Source organism: Zophobas morio, unplaced genomic scaffold (genome assembly GCF_036711695.1).
Source record: "Zophobas morio isolate AGI-343-1 ecotype UQ-CSIRO unplaced genomic scaffold, CSIRO_AGI_Zmor_V1 ptg000006l, whole genome shotgun sequence".
Taxonomy (NCBI): domain Eukaryota; kingdom Metazoa; phylum Arthropoda; class Insecta; order Coleoptera; family Tenebrionidae; genus Zophobas; species Zophobas morio.
The window spans coordinates 1,440,236-1,458,630 of record NW_026972111.1 but is presented as its reverse complement, the minus strand read 5'-3'; the positions used below and the strand labels follow the sequence as shown (position 1 = coordinate 1,458,630).

The window sequence follows — 18,395 nt, the reverse complement described above, 5'->3', positions numbered from 1 at the left end:
CGAGTTTAAATTTACAGTTCGCCAAAGATGCCGAAACTGTGCGCTGTGTGCCAAAAAAACGCAACTCAGGCATGCTCTGCGTGCTGTCGGGCGTTTTATTGCAGCAAAGAGCACCAAAAGGATGACTGGAAGAAGCACAAGACTTCGTGCGTTTGCTACAAAGTCACACGGGACGACACCCTTGGGAGGTGTGTCATAGCCACCAGGAACATCCGACCTGGAGAGGTCATCATGAAGAGTCCGCCCTTGCTATTAGGGCCCAAAACTGTAAGCGCCCCGCTTTGCTTAACCTGCCATAAGCGCCTTGACTTGGCCACGAGCAGGTACGAGTGCTGCAAGTGCCACTGGCCTCTGTGCGACGACCAGTGTGCACGTCACCCTCTGCATGAACCCGAGTGTCAAATTTTCGCCAAAGCTAACTTCAAACCGACTGTGAAGAACGACAACTCGAAACAGTCGATATATTCTTCAATAGCACCGCTAAGAGCTCTCCTACTCAAAATGAACGACCCTGACAAGTTCGAGCTACTCATGAACGGTCAATGCCACCTTGACGCACACTTGACCACCCCCTTGTACCATATACTCAAACGCAGCTTGGTCCCTTTCATCACCCAGCTGCTCCAAGTCGACACTAACGACACCGAAATTCTGACAATTTGCTCCATTTTTGACACTAACTGCTTCGAGGTGCGGGACCCTCAAGGGTTGGTTAATATCAGGGGGCTGTACCCTAGTATTGCCCTCCTGTCGCATGATTGCAGACACAACACTAAACACACCTTCGAAGGAGAGGGCTTCGATTTGGTACTCACAGCCACAAGACCCATCAAAAAAGGGGACTTAATCACAGTCACTTACACTCAGACTCTCTGGGGGACTCTAGAGAGACGGGCACACTTGAAGATATCCAAACACTTTGACTGTCTTTGCCAACGGTGCAGCGACCCCACGGAATTTGGGACTTACGTGGGCTCGATTGTCTGCATCCGTTGCCAAGATGGGAAAACCATCAGCTGTGATCCTCTGGATCGCCAAGCTGACTGGAAGTGTGAAAAATGTGGGTTTCTAGTGGTATCAGAAGAGATAGCCTGGAGGAATGAAAGCTTGAAACGAGAGGTGTCCCAGTTGGACAAAGCTGATCCAGGAAGCTTGGAAGAATTTCTGGATAGATACAAAACGGTGCTCCACGAGAAAAACTCTTTCGCTTTGCAGGTAAAGTATGCCTTGACTCAGATGTACGGAAACATGGAAGGATACAGGCTTGAAGGTACGCCACTTGGAACGACCTTGGTGACCGAACTGACTTGTTTTTAGAGCTTTCAGACCAACTAGTCGACAGAAAAGTTCAACTATGTGAGGAGCTTCTGGACGTTGCGGAAATTCTAGAGCCAGGTCTTTCGAGGTTTCGGGGGTCGCTGTTGTACGACTTACACGAGGCACTAATGGCCAAAGTGAAACTAGGACGAAAAGTAGGTTATGGTATCACTAGGCCTGGTTGAGGACAGTTTTCATCCCATTTGAAATGTCCTGTAAAAACGAGAGGAATAGACTTAGGACGATAGTTTTTTTTCTTAACAATCCTTATTAAACATATTTTATCCCTCTTATATTAAAATTTGATTTTCAGTTCTGTTTTCTGTGTAAAAAAAAGTCAATACGTTTTTTAATAAATGTTACACAATTCATATACAGCGTCAGTTAAGTAAACGCTGCAGATGAAAAAATTGCTTGAAATTTTCAGCTGTACCGTGAAATTGGGAAGGCGGAGATTATGCAGGGTAAAATATTTACCCTGACAAAAGAGGCTTCAAATTTTACTCGTTTTGTATAACTCTCCAAGTTTCGATTCTTTCGTCATTTTGTCAAAATAGAAAATATTGGTGGAATTAAAAAAAAAATCAGCACTACACATTCAAAATTATTCGAAAGCTTTATTTTTGATACTCAATGTAAATTGTTGCCTTACAAAAATTGGTCTAAAGTTATTTAGACAGCACTTTCCTCGCTCTTGAAGTTCGGTATAACATATTCAGTTTTGTCGCATAATTGTAAGATTCGATTTAGAGATTTTTTTGACTAATTTTATGTTTTCTCTTATTCAATTTCAAATTTTCAGGCTTTTATTTTTCAATTCCATGATTCTCCACGTTTAAAATTTTTCAATTTTTCAGTTTTTTTAATTTTTAATCTTTCGATTTTTCAAATTTTCGTTTCTTCAAATTTTCATGTTTGATTTTCACTTTTGACATTTTTCAAGTTTTCATCATAAACTTTTTCGTTTTTTTATTTTTGATTTTTCAATTTTACAGTTTCTTGACTTCTAAATTTTTCAATTTTTTAATTCTGCAATTTTTCGATATTATAGTTTCTCATTTTTCGACTTTTCACATTCTCAGTTTTTAATTTTTGTCATTTTCAATTTTTCGTTTCCTCAATTTTTCAAGGTCTCGATTTTTATTTTTCATTTTCCCGAATTTTTTTTAATTTTTATTTTCCCGATTTTATGTCACAAATTTTCATTATTTCAATTCCTTTATACTTATTTTGTTGTTTCTTTCAATTTTTCAATTTTTCGTTTCTTCAATTTTTCGAATTTTCAGTTTCTCAGTTTTTCGTTTCCACAATTTTTCATGTTCTCGATTTTTAGTTTTCAGTTTGGCGAATTTTTAATTTTTATTTTCTCGATTTATATCACAATTGTCTGCTCCTGCATTTTCTTTATTTTGTGTGTTTTTTTTCGATTTTACAATTTTTCATTTGTTCAATTTTTAAAATTTTCATACTTTGAATTTTCAGTTCGTCCATTTTTCAGTTTTTAAATTTTTCACTTTGCAGTTTTTGAATTTCCTGTCTTCCGATTTTCCAATTTCTTTAATTTTAAATATTTCTATTTAATAATACATATTTCTTTTTTTTTTATTTTTCACTTTTTCGATTCTTAAGATTTTTCAAGTTTTCATTTTGTAATTTTTCGTTTTTACTTTTGGTTTTTCAATTTTACAATTTCTCGACTTCCAAAATTTTCAATTTTTCTTTCCTTCAATTTTTCGGATTGCATCAGTTTTTCAATTTGGAAATTTTTCAATATTACAGATTTTCATTTTTCGATTTTTCAGTTTCTCAATTTTTCATTTTTCCCTTTTCCAATTTTTTGTTTCCGATTTTTATTTTTCTGTTCCCGATTTTTTAATTTTCACTTTTTCGATTTTATATCACAATTGTACTCTTTTTGATTTCCTTTATTTTTTGTTGTTTCTCTCGATTTTACAATTTTTCCTTTATTAAATTTTTCAAATATTCAGGTTTTTAGCAATTTTTCTTCAAATTTTCAAGTTTGATTTTCACTTTGTACATTTTTTAAGTTTTTATTATACACTTTTTCGTTTTTTTATTTTTGATTTTTCAATTTTACAATTTGTCAACTTCCAAATTTTCCAATTTTTCAATATTACAATTTCTCTTTTTTCCTTTTTTCACATTCTCGATTTTTAATTGTGCCCTTTTTCAATTTTCCGTCCCCTCAATTTTTCAAATCCCCGATTTTTATTTTGCATTTTCCTGATTTTTTATTTTTCATTTTCTCGATTTTATATCACAATTTTTTGTTTTTTTATTTACTTAATTTTTGTTGTTTCTTTCGATTTTCCAATTTTTCATTTATTAAATTTTTCAAATTTTCGGGCCAATCGATTCCAATTCGTCGATTTCCCGATTTTTAAATTTTTCAGTTTGCAGTTTTTGGGTTTCCACCCCTTTTTTACTTTTTGGATTTTCAATTTTTCGTTAAACTTTAGATTTCTCAAATTTTCGACAGTTTTATACTTCGATTTCTTAATTTTTTTCAACTTTTTAATGTTTTAATTTTTCTTTTTTAAAATTTTTAAATTTATTTATTTGTCGATTTATCGAATTCAGATATTTGGATGTTTTGAGAGCTCAATTTCTCAATTTATCAATTTCTCAATTTTTTTCTATTTCTCGATGTTTCGATTTTTGGATTTCTCGGTTTTTCGATTTTCCAATTTTTCGATGTTTCAATTTTTTAGTTATCCGATTTTTCAATTTTTTTAAATTCTGGAGTTTCGATTTGTCGATTTTTCATTTCTTCGATTTTTAAGTTTTAGATTTTCGAATTTTTCTTTTTTGATTCTTTGATGTTTGGATTTCTCCATTTTTCAATCTGTTCAATGTTTTAAATTTTAGATTTTTCGATTTCTGGATTTTTTGATTTTCCAGTTCTTCAGTATTTCTATTTTACAATTTTTCAAATTTTGACGTTGCTAAATTTTCAGTTTTCCCGATTTTTCGATTAATATATATATTTTTACCGTTTCTCGAATTCGCAGTTTCGATTTGTCAGTTCTTCAATTCTTCAGTTTTTCGTTTTTTAAACTTTAGATTTTTCAATTTTCGACTGTTTTATATATATTTCGATTTGTGAATTTTTCGAGTTTTCAATTTTTTCAGAACTCGATTTATCGAGATTCGGATGTTTCGATGTTTTGATTGTCTCAGTTTTTGAATTTTTCGATGTTTCGATTTTTCGATTTATCGGTTTTTCGTTTTTTTACTTTTCGGCTTTTCGATTTTTGAATTTTCCGATTTTTCAATTTTTCATTTTTTTTAATTTTTAGTCTTTCGATTTTTCAAATCTTCGTTTCTCCAAATTTTCATGTTTGATTTTCACTTTTGACATTTTTCAAGTTTTCATCATAAACTTTTTCGTTTTTTAATTTTCGAATTTTCAATTTTTCGTTTCTTCAATTTTTCGAATTAACAGTTTCTCAATTTTTCGTTTCCACAATTTTTCATGTTCTCGATTTTTATTTTTCAGTTTGGCGAATTTTTAATTTTTATTTTCTCGATTTATATCACAATTGTCCGCTCCTTAATTTTCATTATTTTCTGTGTTTTTTTTCGATTTTACAATTTTTCATTTGTTCAATTTTTCAAATTTTCAAGCTTTGAATTTTCAGTTCATCCATTTTTCAGTTTTTAAATTTTTCACTTTGCAGTTTTTGAATTTCCTGTCTTCCGATTTTCCAATTTCTTTAATTTTAAATATTTCTATTTAATAATACATATTTCTTTTTTTTTTATTTTTCACTTTTTCGATTCTTAAGATTTTTCAAGTTTTCATTTTGTAATTTTTCGTTTCTATTTTTGATTTTTCAATTTTACAATTTCTGGACTTCCAAAATTTTCAATTTTTCGTTTGTTCAATTTTTCGGTTTGCATCAGTTTTTCAACTTGGCAATTTTTCAATATTACAGATTTTCATTTTTCGATTTTTCATTTTTCCCTTTTCCAATTTTTTGTTTCCGATTTTTATTTTTCTGTTCCCGATTTTTTAATTTTCACTTTTTCGATTTTATATCACAATTGTACTTTTTTTGATTTCGTTAAATTTTTTGTTGTTTCTCTCGATTTTACAATTTTTTCTTTATTAAATTTTTCAAATTTTCAGGTTTTTAACTTTTTAGCAATTTTTCTTCAAATTTTCAAGTTTGATTTTCACTTTGTACATTTTTTCGTTTTTTTATTTTTGCTTTTTCAATTTTACAATTTGTCGACTTCCAAATTTTCCAATTTTTCATTATTACAATTTCTCATTTTTCCATTTTTCACATTCTCGATTTTTAATTGTGCCCTTTTTCAATTTTCCGTCCCCCCAATTTTTCAACTCCCCGATTTCTATTTTGCATTTTCCTGATTTTTTATTTTTCATTTTCTCGATTTTATATCACAATTTTTTGTTTTTTCATTTCCTTAATTTTTGTTGTTTCTTTCGATTTTTCAATTTTTCATTTATTCAATTTTTCAAATTTTCAAGCCAATCGATTCCAGTTCGTCGATTTTCCGATTTTAAAATTTTTCAGTTTGCAGTTTTTGGGTTTCCACCCCTTTTTTACTTTTAGATTTCTCAAATTTTCGACAGTTTTATACTTCGATTTCTTAATTTTTTTTGATGTTTTAATTTTTCTTTTTTAAAATTTTTATTTTTTTTTATTTCTCGATTTATCGAATTCAGATGTTTGGATGTTTTGATTGCTCAATTTATCAATTTCTCAATTTTTTTCTATTTCTCGATGTTTCGAATTTTGGATTTCTCGGTTTTTCGATTTTCCAATTTTTCGATTTTTCAGTTATCCGATTTTTCAATCGTTTTAAATTCTGGAGTTTCGATTTGTCGATTTTTCAGTTTTTCGATTTTTAAGTTTTAGATTTTCAAACTTTTCTTTTTTGATTTTTTGATGTTTGGATTTCTCCACTTTTCAATTTTGCGATATTTCAATTGTTCAATGTTTTAAATTTTAGATTTTTCGATTTCTGGATTTTTTGATTTTCCAGTTCTTCAGTATTTTATTTTACAATTTTTCAAATTTTGACGTTGCTAAATTTTCAGTTTTCCGATTTTTCGATTAATATACATATTTTTTTAATTTACCGTTTCTCGCATTCGCAGTTTCAATTTTTCACATTCTCAGTTTTTAATTTTTGTCATTTTCAATTTTTTGTTTCCTCAATTTTTCAAGTTCTCCATTTTTATTTTTCGTTTTCCCGATTTTTTTTTTATTTTTTTCTCGATTTTATGTCACAAATTTTCATTTTTTCAATTCCTTTATTTTTTGTTGTTTCTTTCGATTTTTCAACTTTTCGTTTCTTCAATTTTTCGAATTTTCAGTTTCTCAATTTTTCGTTTCCACAATTTTTCATGTTCCCGATTTTTATTTTTCAGTGTGGCGAATTTTTAATTTTTATTTAGTCGATCTAAATCACAATTGTCCGTTTCTTCATTTCCTTTATTTTCTGTGACTTCCAAAATTTTCAATTTTTTGTTTTCCTTCAATTATTCGGTTTGCTTCAGTTTTTCAATTTGGCAATTTTTCAATATTACAGATTTTCATTTTTCGATTTTTCAGTTTCTCAGTTTTTCATTTTTCCCTTTTCCAATTTTTTGTTTCCGATTTTTATTTTTCTGTTCCCGATTTTTTAATTTTCAGTTTATCGATTTTATATCACAATTGTACTGTTTTTGATTTCCTTTATTTTTTGCTATTTCTCTCGCTTTTACAATTTTTCCTTTATTAAATTTTTCAAATATTCAGGTTTTTAGCAATTTTTCTTCAAATTTTCAAGTTTGATTTTGTGCATTTTTTAAGTTTTTATTATACACTTTTTTGTTTTTTTTTTTTTTGATTTTTCAATTTTACAATTTGTCGACTTCCAAATTTTCCAATTTTTCATTATTGCAATTTCTCATTTTTCCATTTTTCACTTTCTCTATTTTTAATTGTGCCCTTTTTCAATTTTCCGTCCCCTCAATTTTTCAAATCCCCGATTTTTATTTTGCAATTTCCTGATTTTTTATTTTTCATTTTCTCGATTTTATATCACAATTTTTTGTTTTTTTATTTACTTAATTTTTGTTGTTTCTTTCGATTTTCCAATTTTTCATTTATTCAATTTTTCAAATTTTCGGGCCAATCGATTCCAATTCGTCGATTTCCCGATTTTTAAATTTTTCAGTTTGCAGTTTTTGGGTTTCCACCCCTTTTTTACTTTTTGGATTTTCAATTTTTCGTTAAACTTTAGATTTCTCGAATTTTCGACAGTTTTATACTTCGATTTCTTAATTTTTTTCAACTTTTTGATGTTTTAATTTTTCTTTTTTAAAATTTTTAATTTTTTTCTATTTCTCGATGTTTCGAATTTTGGATTTCTCGGTTTTTCGATTTTCCAATTTTTCGATTTTTCAGTTATCCGATTTTTCAATCGTTTTAAATTCTGGAGTTTCGATTTGTCTATTTTTCAGTTTTTCGAGTTTTAAGTTTTAGATTTTCGAATTTTTCTTTTTTGATTCTTTGATGTTTGGATTTCTCCTTTTTCAATTTTGCGATATTTCAATTGTTCAATGTTTTAAATTTTAGATTTTTCGATTTGTGGATTTTTTGATTTTCCAGTTCTTCAGTATTTTATTTAACAATTTTTCAAATTTTCAGTTTTCCGATTTTTCCATTAATATACATATTTTTTTATTTTACCGTTTCTCGAATTCGCAGTTTCGATTTTTCAGTTCTTCAATTCTTAAGTTTTTCGTTTTTTAAACTTTAGATTTTTCAATTTTCGACTGTTTTATATATATTTCGATTTGTGAATTTTTCGAGTTTTCAATTTTTTGAGAACTCGATTTATCGAGATTCGGATGTTTCGATGTTTTGATTATCTCAGTTTTTGAATTTTTCGATGTTTCGATTTTTCGATTTATCGGTTTTTCGTTTCTTTACTTTTCGGCATTTCGATTTTTGAATTTTCCGATTTTTCAATTTTTCAGAATTTTTAATTTATAGTCTTTCGATTTTTCAAATCTTCGTTTCTCCAAATTTTCATGTTTGATTTTCACTTTTGACATTTTTCAAGTTTTCATCATAAACTTTTTTGTTTTTTTTAGTTTTCGATTTTTCAATTTTTCGTTTCTTCAATTTTTCATGTTCTCGATTTTTATTTTTCAGTTTGGCGAATTTTTAATTTTTATTTTCTCGATTTATATCACAATTGTCCGCTACTTCATTTTCTTTATTTTCTGTGTTTTTTTTTACGATTTTACAATTTTTCATTTGTTCAATTTTTCAAATTTTCAGGGTTTGAATTTTCAGTTCGTCCATTTTTCAATTTTTAAATTTTTCGCTTTGCAGTTTTTGGATTTCCAGTCTTCCAATTTTCCAATTTCTTTAATTTTAAATCTTTCTATTTAATAATACATATTTCTTTTTTTCTTATTTTTCACTTTTTCGATTCTTAAGATTTTTCAAGTTTTCATTGTGTAATTTTTCGTTTTTATTTTTGATTTTTCAATTTTACAATTTCTCGACTTCCAAAATTTTCAATTTTTCGTTCCTTCAATTTTCAATTTGGCAATTTTTCAATATTACAGATTTTCTTTTTTCGATTTTCCAGTTTCTCAATTTTTCATTTTTCCCTTTTCCAATTTTTTGTTTCCGATTTTTATTTTTCTGTTCCCGATTTTTTAATTTTCAGAATTTTCACTTTTTCGATTTTATATCACAATTTTACTTTTTTTGACTTCCTTTATTTTTTGTTGTTTCTCTCGCTTTGACAATTTTTCCTTTGTTAAATTTTTCAAATATTCAGGTTTTTAGCAATTTTTCTTCAAATTTTCAAGTTTGATTTTCACTTTATACATTTTTTAAGTTTTTATAATACACTTTTTCGTTTTTTTATTTTTGATTTACCAATTTTACAATTTGTCGACTTCCAAATTTTCCAATTTTTCATTATTACAATTTCTCATTTTTCCATTTTTCACATTCTCGATTTTTAATTGTGCCCTTTTTCAGTTTTCCGTCCCCTCAATTTTTCAACTCCCCGATTTTTATTTTGCATTTTCCTGATTTTTTATTTTTCATTTTCTCGATTTTATATCACAATTTTTTGTTTTTTCATTTCCTTAATTTTTGTTGTTTCTTTCGATTTTCTAATTTTCCATTTATTCAATTTTTCAAATTTTCAGGCCAATCGATTCCAATTCGTCGATTTTTCGATTTTAAAATTTTTCAGTTTGCAGTTTTTTACTTTTTGGATTTTCAAGTTTTCGTTAAACTTTAGATTTCTCAAATTTTCGACACTTTTATACTTTGATTTCTTAATTTTTTTTCAACTTTTTTATGTTCTAATTTTTCTTTTTTAAAATATTAAATTTTTTTTTTATTTCTCGATTTATCGAATTCAGATATTTGGATGTTTTGATTGCTCAATTTCTCAATTTATCAATTTCTCAATTTTTTTCTATTTCTCGATGTTTCGAATTTTGGATTTCTCGGTTTTTCGATTTTCCAATTTTTCGATGTTTCGATTTTTCAGTTATCCGATTTTTCAATCGTTTTAAATTATGGAGTTTCGATTTGTCTATTTTCAGTTTTTCGATTTTTAAGTTTCAGATTTTCAAATTTTTCTTTTTTGATGTTTGGATTTCTCCATTTTTCAATTTTGCGATATTTCAATTGTTCAATGTTTTAAATTTTAGATTTTTCGATTTCTAGATTTTTTGATTTTCCAATTCTTCAGTATTTATATTTCACAATTTTTCAAATTTTGACGTTGCTAAATTTTCAGTTTTCCGATTTTTCGATTAATATATATATTTTTTTATTTCACCGTTTCTCGAATTCGCAGTTTCGATTTGTCAGTTCTTCAATTCTTCAGTTTTTCGTTTTTTAAACTTTAGATTTTTCAATTTCCGACTGTTCCAATTTTTTAAATTTTCAAGTTTTGACGTTTCTGAATTTTCAGTTTTCCGATTTCTCAATTAATCTATTTTTTGGTTTTCCCATTTTCGACTTGCGAAGGTTTCGATTTCCAGTTTTTCAGTTCCTCAATTTTTCGATTTTTCAGGCTCCAGATTTTTCAATTTTTCGGTTCTTTAGGTTTGCAGTTTTTCGGCTTTTCGATTTCCCAATTTTCCAATTTTTTAATTTCCCAATTTTTGGATATTTCGTTCAATTTTGTGAGTTTTCTCAGTTTTTCGATTCTTCAGTTTTTCAATTTTGGGATTTTTTAGTATTTCGACTTTTGGATTTTTCACGTTTTGGATTTTTTGGATTTCACGACTTTTTACTATTTGGATTTTCAATTTTTAAAATTTTAAGTTTTTCGATTTCTCGAGTTTTCAGTTCTTCTAAATTTGAATTTTTCTATTTTCGAAATATAAAGTTAATTATAAGTTACTTTTTTAAAAGACACAGTAGAAGAACAAGAACAAAAACAGAGTAAGATACGGTACTAATAAAAATACAGGGTGTGAGTGAGAATAAAAAAATTTGGCTATTGAAATTCCATTTATCATGGGATTGTTTATGCCTCAAATTTACGTCCCATTATCTTTCCATTAACCATTCGTTATGATGATTCACTAGATGGGACACGAAAACTCAAAAAAAGAGTGATACCACCTTAAGTCCATCACGTTGTTTCTTTGCAGGAGTTGGAAGCTAAGGCGCTGGAATGCTTGAAGGAAGCGGGCCAGATTTTGGAAACTGAGCCGGATTTGGGACCCATGGTTAAAAAGAAAATGGAGAAGCTAACATAGATGTCTTATGATTGTGTTGCAGAGGCAGAAAGAAGCTTTTAGACAGCTTTGTAGGTTCCAAGTAGAGGTGGAATAGGTGCTGGGCTAAGTAGAGGGTTGTAATTCCGGTAAAGTAATGATGGAAAAAGGTTGGAATACCGGAAACGGTGCAACGAAAGGAGCTTGTTCGTTTTAATGTTTTGTCTTTGTCGGTATTTGGTCTATTTTGTGTCAATGTAAAGTGTAACCTAGGGTACAACGTCAAAGATTATGCAAATAAATGAATAAGAGCGTACCTTGAGTTATTTTATTTCCGATATTTTCTACATTAATTTTTGTAAAAAATTTACAACAAATAAATTAAATTAAATTGAACTACATTTGATGATAATACAGCAACGTACTTAAAAAGATTACCAAAGACAGTTGACTGAGGGCAATATTGCTGCTGCTGGGGTCTGGGTCTGGAGGGTTGCCAGTAGGGTCAGAAGGCTCTGTGGTCTCGCCAGTACCACCAGAAGTTGCCCCTGTGGTCTCGTCAGTACCACCAGAAGTTGCCTCTGTGGTCTCGTTAGTAGAGTCGGAAGATGACGGGTCCGCAGTGTCGTTAGTACTCTCGGTGGGTGGCTCTGTGGTCTGAGGAGGATCAGAAGTTGTGGCCGACGGTTCTGTGGAGTCGGGGGATGTCTCTGGATTGTCTGAGGTGGCATCAGCAGGTACTATTTTCGCACTGAGCTTGTGTTTTTGCAACAGTACTTGCGTACTGTTGAGTTTACAACTTATAACACTGTAAGAATCTTGAAGTTTAGTACAAACATCATCGCCTGAGATGAAAGCTACACATTGCTGGATTTTCTCTCTATTTCCGTCTGTTTTAACAAAATATGAACATCAAAAATACTGAGTTTATTGAACTGCTGGTTTACCTTGAATTAACTCAGCTTGGAGACATGCGTAATTTGAAGAAGCTAAGTCACTTTTAGCTATCCCGATGAGTTCGGTATTGCGGAAAGTGCACTCTGTTACTGGAACTTCCGAGTCTTCGCAAGTCTTACCACGACATGTAGGACACTTCAGGGTTACGCCTAAGAATAATATTTAATTGGATATTCGTTTTTTAAATAATTCTTTTTTTAAATTTTTTCTGTATTTATTTTAAATAAAAAAGAGATGTGTTAAAATTATTTCCACCTATCTCATTCAAATGCATTAAAGTTTACACGACCTTTATACAAATGCTTGAGAATACTCTTCAGAAAGTGTTTACAAAAGATAGCAGAAAGTTCCAGTTAAACTGACACAATTGTGAAGAAATTACACATAATTCTGAAGTACCTTCTATTAGGTACACTATTAAATCGGTTTCAGAAAATTTGTTGTTTTATTACCTGAGTGGGCCACAATTAAAACTGAGATGACAATATAAATGTAATCCATTTCTAAAGAAGTCTCACTGCTTTCACAAAATCACCCGATGAACTGCCAAACTACAATGTGTCCACCAGTAATTGCGAGGATTATATACACATCACGTTCCCTATGCATTTTTCTTTTGTTATCGCCCTATCAATGCAACGATAAACTACTAAAAAATATTGAGTACCTATTCTGTTGTTTCACAATTTCGCTGCAATGCACTGATTTTTCATTTTTGCTTCTCAAGTGCTTTAAACTAAAAAGGTATTGTTAACAATAGGGTCTGTGACATGTATTATCTATATTGCTTTTAGTGTATAGAAATTATTAGAAAAAATAAAATTTCGCAAAATCAAGATATATTGTTTCATTGCTAAAATATGTCAAGTACATTGGAACAACGTGGCAACATCGCATCGTAATTAAAAAAAAAACGGTTGTGGTAAAGCCTAAGAATAAGACAATCAAAATATGTAAAGATGTATAGGGTGTTTCACTTAAAAAAAAAATGGTCGAAAAGTTATTTCGACAGAATTTCGCCGGTTTCTGAAGCACAGTCCAACAAATACTGCTTCTTTGAAAAATTATAAAATTTGATTTTGCGAAATTTTACTTTCTAGTGATAATCTCTATGGTTCTATTCGTTCTAAAAAAAAACAGTTGGAACCCCCTGAGAAGGTTTCACATTCTTAAAAAATTCTAGCTTAGGAATTTTTCGATTTTTAGGTTATCAATTGTTTTTTCGAATTTTCTGTTTTCGCGCCTTCATTTTTTAAGTTTTATGAATTAAAATTTTTCGATTTTTCAACTTTCTAATTTTCGATTTTCGAGTTTTCAAATTTCAAGTCTGTCGATTTATATTATTATAACTTTTCAATTTTCACACTTCAAAATTCGTAAACTTGAAAAATCCAAAAGTTGAAGAAACCAAAAATTCAAAGATTTAACTCAAATTTTAAATTTTCAAAAAACTAAAACAGCACAAAATGGAAAATTCTAAAAACTGGAAAGATGAAAAAATCGAAAGTGGAAAAATCGAAAATCTGGAGACACAAAAAATGAAAAATTCGAAAGAAAATAAAAAACTCGAAAATTTAAAACACCGAAGAATTGAAAAATGGAAAAATGAAAAAACAATACGACAAATCGAATTTAAAGACAGGAAAAATCAAAAGTTAATAATCGAGAAATTTTTATTCGAAAACTTGAAAAACTGTGGAAATAAAAAATGGAAATTTCAAAAAATCATAATTTCTGAAATTTGAAAAAACGAAAAATTGGGATTTCTTTGCAAAATCGGAAAAAATGAAAGCTCGAAAAGTTGAAAAATAAAACTCTTAAACTTAAAAAAAGCTTCAAAATTCGGAAACTTGAAAAATCCAAAAGTCGTAAGATTGAGAATGTTAGAAATTGAATAATCTAAAATTTGCAAAATGGTAAAATTAAAGGAACGATTTTTATTTTTTTGGGATTTTCAAGTTTCTGAATTAAAATTTTTCCAATTTTTCTTTTCTTTAAATTTATGACTTTGAAATTTTTCCATTTTTCAATTTGCCGATTTTTTATTTGAATTCTCGATTTGTTGTTTCCTCAGTTTTTCGATTTTTCAACTTTCGGAAATACAACCCCCGAGAAGGTTTCACATTCTTAAAAACCGACATTGTCCCCCCCACCCCCCGAGAAAGTTTTATATTAAAAAAAAAATAAGTGGGACCTCCGAGAAGGTTTCACATTCTTAAAAAATTCTAGCTTAGGAGTTTTTCGATTTTTAGGTTATCAATGATTTTTTCGAATTTTCTATTTTCGCGTCTTCATGTTTTAAGTTTTATGAACTAAAATTTTTCGATTTTTCAACTTGTTAATTTTCGATTTTCGAGTTTTCAAATTTCAAGTCTATCGATTTATATTATTATAATTTTTCAATTTTCACACTTCAAAATTCGTAAACTAAAAAATCCAAAAGTTGAAGAAAACAAAAATTCAAAAGATGGGAATTAAATTTTAAAATTTTAAAAAACTAAAACAACATAAAATGGAAATTCCTAAAAATGAGAAGAAGACAGAAAATTAAAATTTTGGAACATGAAAAAATCGAAAGTAGAAAAAACGAAATTCTGGAGAAACAAACAATGAAAAATTCAAAAGAAAGTAAAAAACTCGAAAATTTAAAACACTGAAGAATTGAAAAAGGGAAAAATGAAAAAACAATGCTACAAATCGAATTTAAAGACAAAAAATTTCAAAAATTAATAATCGAAAAATTTTGATTCGAAAACTTGTGAAAATAAAATATGGAAATTTCAAAAAATTATAATTTCTGAAATTTAAAAAAACGAAAAATTCGGAAACTTGAAAAATTCAGAAGTCGTAAGATTGAGAAAGCTAGAAATTGAATAATCTAAAATTTGCAAAATCGTAAAATTAAAGGAACGATTTTTATTTTTTTGGGATTTTCAAGTTTCCGATTTAAAATTTTTCGATTTTTTTCTTTCTTTAAATTTATGACTTTGAAATTTTTCCATTTTTCAATTTGCCGATTTTTTATTTGAATTGTCGATTTGTTGTTTCCTGAGTTTTTCGATTTTTCAACTTTCGGAAATACTACCCCCGAGAAAGTTTCACATTCGTTGTCCCCCCCACCCCCCGAGAAAGTTTTATATTAAAAAAAAATAATAATTGGGACCCCCGAGAAGGTTTCACATTCTTAAAAAATTCTAGCTTAGGAGTTTTTCGATTTTTAGGTTATCAATGATTTTTTCGAATTTTCTATTTTCGCGTCTTCATGTTTTAAGTTTTATGAACTAAAATTTTTCGATTTTTCAACTTTCTAATTTTCGATTTTCGAGTTTTGAAATTTCAAGCCTGTTGATTTATATTATTTTAATTTTTCAATTTTCACACTTCAAAATTCGTAAACTTGAAAAATCCAAAAGTTGAAGAAACCATAAATTCGAAGATTTAAATCAAATTTTAAATTTTCAAAAAACTAAAACAGCACAAAATGGAAAATTCTAAAAATTGAAAAGATGAAAAAATCGAAAATCTGGAGACACAAAAAATGAAAAATTCGAAAGAAAATAAAAAACTCGAAAATTTAAAACACCGAAGAATTGAAAAATGGAAAAATGAAAAAACAATACGACAAATCGAATTTAAAGACAGGAAAAATCAAAAGTTAATAATCGAGAAATTTTTATTCGAAAACTTGAAAAACTGTGGAAATAAAAAATGGAAATTTCAAAAAATCATAATTTCTGAAATTTGAAAAAACGACAAATTGGGATTTCTTTGCAAAATCGGAAAAAATGAAAGCTCGAAAAGTTGAAAAATAAAACTCTTAAACTTAAAAAAAGCTTCAAAATTCGGAAACTTGAAAAATCCAAAAGTCGTAAGATTGAGAATGTTAGAAATTGAATAATCTAAAATTTGCAAAATGGTAAAATTAAAGGAACGATTTTTATTTTTTTGGGATTTTCAAGTTTCTGAATTAAAATTTTTCCAATTTTTCTTTTCTTTAAATTTATGACTTTGAAATTTTTCCATTTTTCAATTTGCCGATTTTTTATTTGAATTCTCGATTTGTTGTTTCCTCAGTTTTTCGATTTTTCAACTTTCGGAAATACAACCCCCGAGAAGGTTTCACATTCTTAAAAACCGACATTGTCCCCCCCACCCCCCGAGAAAGTTTTATATTAAAAAAAAAATAAGTGGGACCTCCGAGAAGGTTTCACATTCTTAAAAAATTCTAGCTTAGGAGTTTTTCGATTTTTAGGTTATCAATGATTTTTTCGAATTTTCTATTTTCGCGTCTTCATGTTTTAAGTTTTATGAACTAAAATTTTTCGATTTTTCAACTTGTTAATTTTCGATTTTCGAGTTTTCAAATTTCAAGTCTATCGATTTATATTATTATAATTTTTCAATTTTCACACTTCAAAATTCGTAAACTAAAAAATCCAAAAGTTGAAGAAAACAAAAATTCAAAAGATGGGAATTAAATTTTAAAATTTTAAAAAACTAAAACAACATAAAATGGAAATTCCTAAAAATGAGAAGAAGACAGAAAATTAAAATTTTGGAACATGAAAAAATCGAAAGTAGAAAAAACGAAATTCTGGAGAAACAAACAATGAAAAATTCAAAAGAAAGTAAAAAACTCGAAAATTTAAAACACTGAAGAATTGAAAAAGGGAAAAATGAAAAAACAATGCTACAAATCGAATTTAAAGACAAAAAATTTCAAAAATTAATAATCGAAAAATTTTGATTCGAAAACTTGTGAAAATAAAATATGGAAATTTCAAAAAATTATAATTTCTGAAATTTAAAAAAACGAAAAATTCGGAAACTTGAAAAATTCAGAAGTCGTAAGATTGAGAAAGCTAGAAATTGAATAATCTAAAATTTGCAAAATCGTAAAATTAAAGGAACGATTTTTATTTTTTTGGGATTTTCAAGTTTCCGATTTAAAATTTTTCGATTTTTTTCTTTCTTTAAATTTATGACTTTGAAATTTTTCCATTTTTCAATTTGCCGATTTTTTATTTGAATTGTCGATTTGTTGTTTCCTGAGTTTTTCGATTTTTCAACTTTCGGAAATACTACCCCCGAGAAAGTTTCACATTCATTGTCCCCCCCACCCCCCGAGAAAGTTTTATATTAAAAAAAAATAATAATTGGGACCCCCGAGAAGGTTTCACATTCTTAAAAAATTCTAGCTTAGGAGTTTTTCGATTTTTAGGTTATCAATGATTTTTTCGAATTTTCTATTTTCGCGTCTTCATGTTTTAAGTTTTATGAACTAAAATTTTTCGATTTTTCAACTTTCTAATTTTCGATTTTCGAGTTTTGAAATTTCAAGCCTGTTGATTTATATTATTTTAATTTTTCAATTTTCACACTTCAAAATTCGTAAACTTGAAAAATCCAAAAGTTGAAGAAAACAAAAATTCAAAAGATTTAAATTAAATTTGAAAATTTCAGAAAACTAAAACACAAAATGGAAAATTCTAAAAAATGAGAAGACAGAAAATTAAAAATTGGGAAGATGAAAAAATCGAAAATCTGGAGAAACAAAAAATGAGAAAATCAAAAGAAAGTAAAAAACTCGAAAATTTAAAACACCGAAGAATTGAAAAATGGAAAAATGAAAAAACAATACGAAAAATCGAATTTAAAGACAGGAAAAATCAAAAGTTAATAATCGAGAAATTTTGATTCGGAAACTTGAAAAATCCAAAAGTCGTAAGACTGAGAAAGCTAAAAACTGAATAAAATTAAAGGAACGATTTTAATTTTTTTTTGGGATTTTCAAGTTTCCGAATTAAAATTTTTAGATTTTTTTCTTTCTTTAAATTTATGACTGAAATTTTTCCATTTTTCAATTTGTCGATTTTTTATTCGAATTCTCAATTTGTTGTTTCCTGAGTTTTTCGATTTTTCAAATTTTTTACATTAAAAAAAAACAGTTGGGACCCCCGAGAAGGTTTCACATTCTTAAAAATTTCTAGCTTAGAAATTTTTCGATTTTTAGGTTATCAATTGTTTTTTCGAATTTTCCATTTTCGCGTCTTCATGTTTTAAGTTTTATGAACTAAAATTTTTCGATTTTTCAACTTTCTAATTTTCGATTTTCGAGTTTTGAAATTTCAAGCCTGTTGATTTATATTATTTTAATTTTTCAATTTTCACACTTCAAAATTCGTAAACTTGAAAAATCCAAAAGTTGAAGAAACCATAAATTCGAAGATTTAAATCAAATTTTAAATTTTCAAAAAACTAAAACAGCACAAAATGGAAAATTCTAAAAATTGAAAAGATGAAAAAATCGAAAATCTGGAGACACAAAAAATGAAAAATTCGAAAGAAAATAAAAAACTCGAAAATTTAA

General features: G+C 28.1%; 2 protein-coding genes across 3 annotated transcripts; one reads left to right on the top strand and one right to left on the bottom strand.

Annotated features, from left to right (window-relative positions):
* Positions 1-7: 7 nt before the first annotated feature.
* On the top strand, positions 8-11,374 carry LOC135123292 (SET domain-containing protein SmydA-8). 2 transcript variants are annotated; one of them, XM_064047813.1, is made up of 4 exons: positions 8-1,270; positions 1,318-1,472; positions 11,003-11,080; positions 11,133-11,374. In XM_064047813.1, exons 1-4 carry the CDS (start codon positions 28-30, stop codon positions 11,184-11,186), a joined length of 1,530 nt encoding a protein of 509 aa, XP_063903883.1. In that variant the 5' UTR covers positions 8-27; the 3' UTR covers positions 11,187-11,374. The 2 variants fall into 2 exon arrangements, with proteins under 2 accessions (XP_063903883.1, XP_063903884.1); XM_064047814.1 differs by having other exon boundaries at positions 11,003-11,374.
* Positions 11,375-11,382: 8 nt separating this feature from the next.
* LOC135123293 (uncharacterized) lies at positions 11,383-12,583 on the bottom strand. Its single transcript, XM_064047815.1, has 3 exons — positions 12,478-12,583; positions 12,016-12,174; positions 11,383-11,958 (listed from the first exon to the last, which is right to left on the bottom strand). Exons 1-3 carry the CDS (start codon positions 12,524-12,526, stop codon positions 11,465-11,467), a joined length of 702 nt encoding a protein of 233 aa, XP_063903885.1. The 5' UTR covers positions 12,527-12,583; the 3' UTR covers positions 11,383-11,464.
* Positions 12,584-18,395: the final 5,812 nt, after the last annotated feature.

What these genes read in the sequence shown, in the direction of transcription:
- LOC135123292 (XM_064047813.1), top strand. Translation starts at nt 28, where the DNA reads ATGCCGAAACTGTGCGCTGTGTGCCAAAAAAACGCAACTCAGGCATGC. An exon ending in GGAAGGATACAGGCTTGAAG is followed by an intron (nt 1,271 to 1,317) that starts GTACGCCACTTG and finishes ACTTGTTTTTAG; the next exon opens with AGCTTTCAGACCAACTAGTC. An exon ending in AAGTGAAACTAGGACGAAAA is followed by an intron (nt 1,473 to 11,002) that starts GTAGGTTATGGT and finishes GTTTCTTTGCAG; the next exon opens with GAGTTGGAAGCTAAGGCGCT.
- LOC135123293 (XM_064047815.1), bottom strand. Translation starts at nt 12,526, where the DNA reads ATGGATTACATTTATATTGTCATCTCAGTTTTAATTGTGGCCCACTCA. An exon ending in TTTAATTGTGGCCCACTCAG is followed by an intron (nt 12,175 to 12,477) that starts GTAATAAAACAA and finishes TATTATTCTTAG; the next exon opens with GCGTAACCCTGAAGTGTCCT. An exon ending in CCAAGCTGAGTTAATTCAAG is followed by an intron (nt 11,959 to 12,015) that starts GTAAACCAGCAG and finishes TTGTTAAAACAG; the next exon opens with ACGGAAATAGAGAGAAAATC.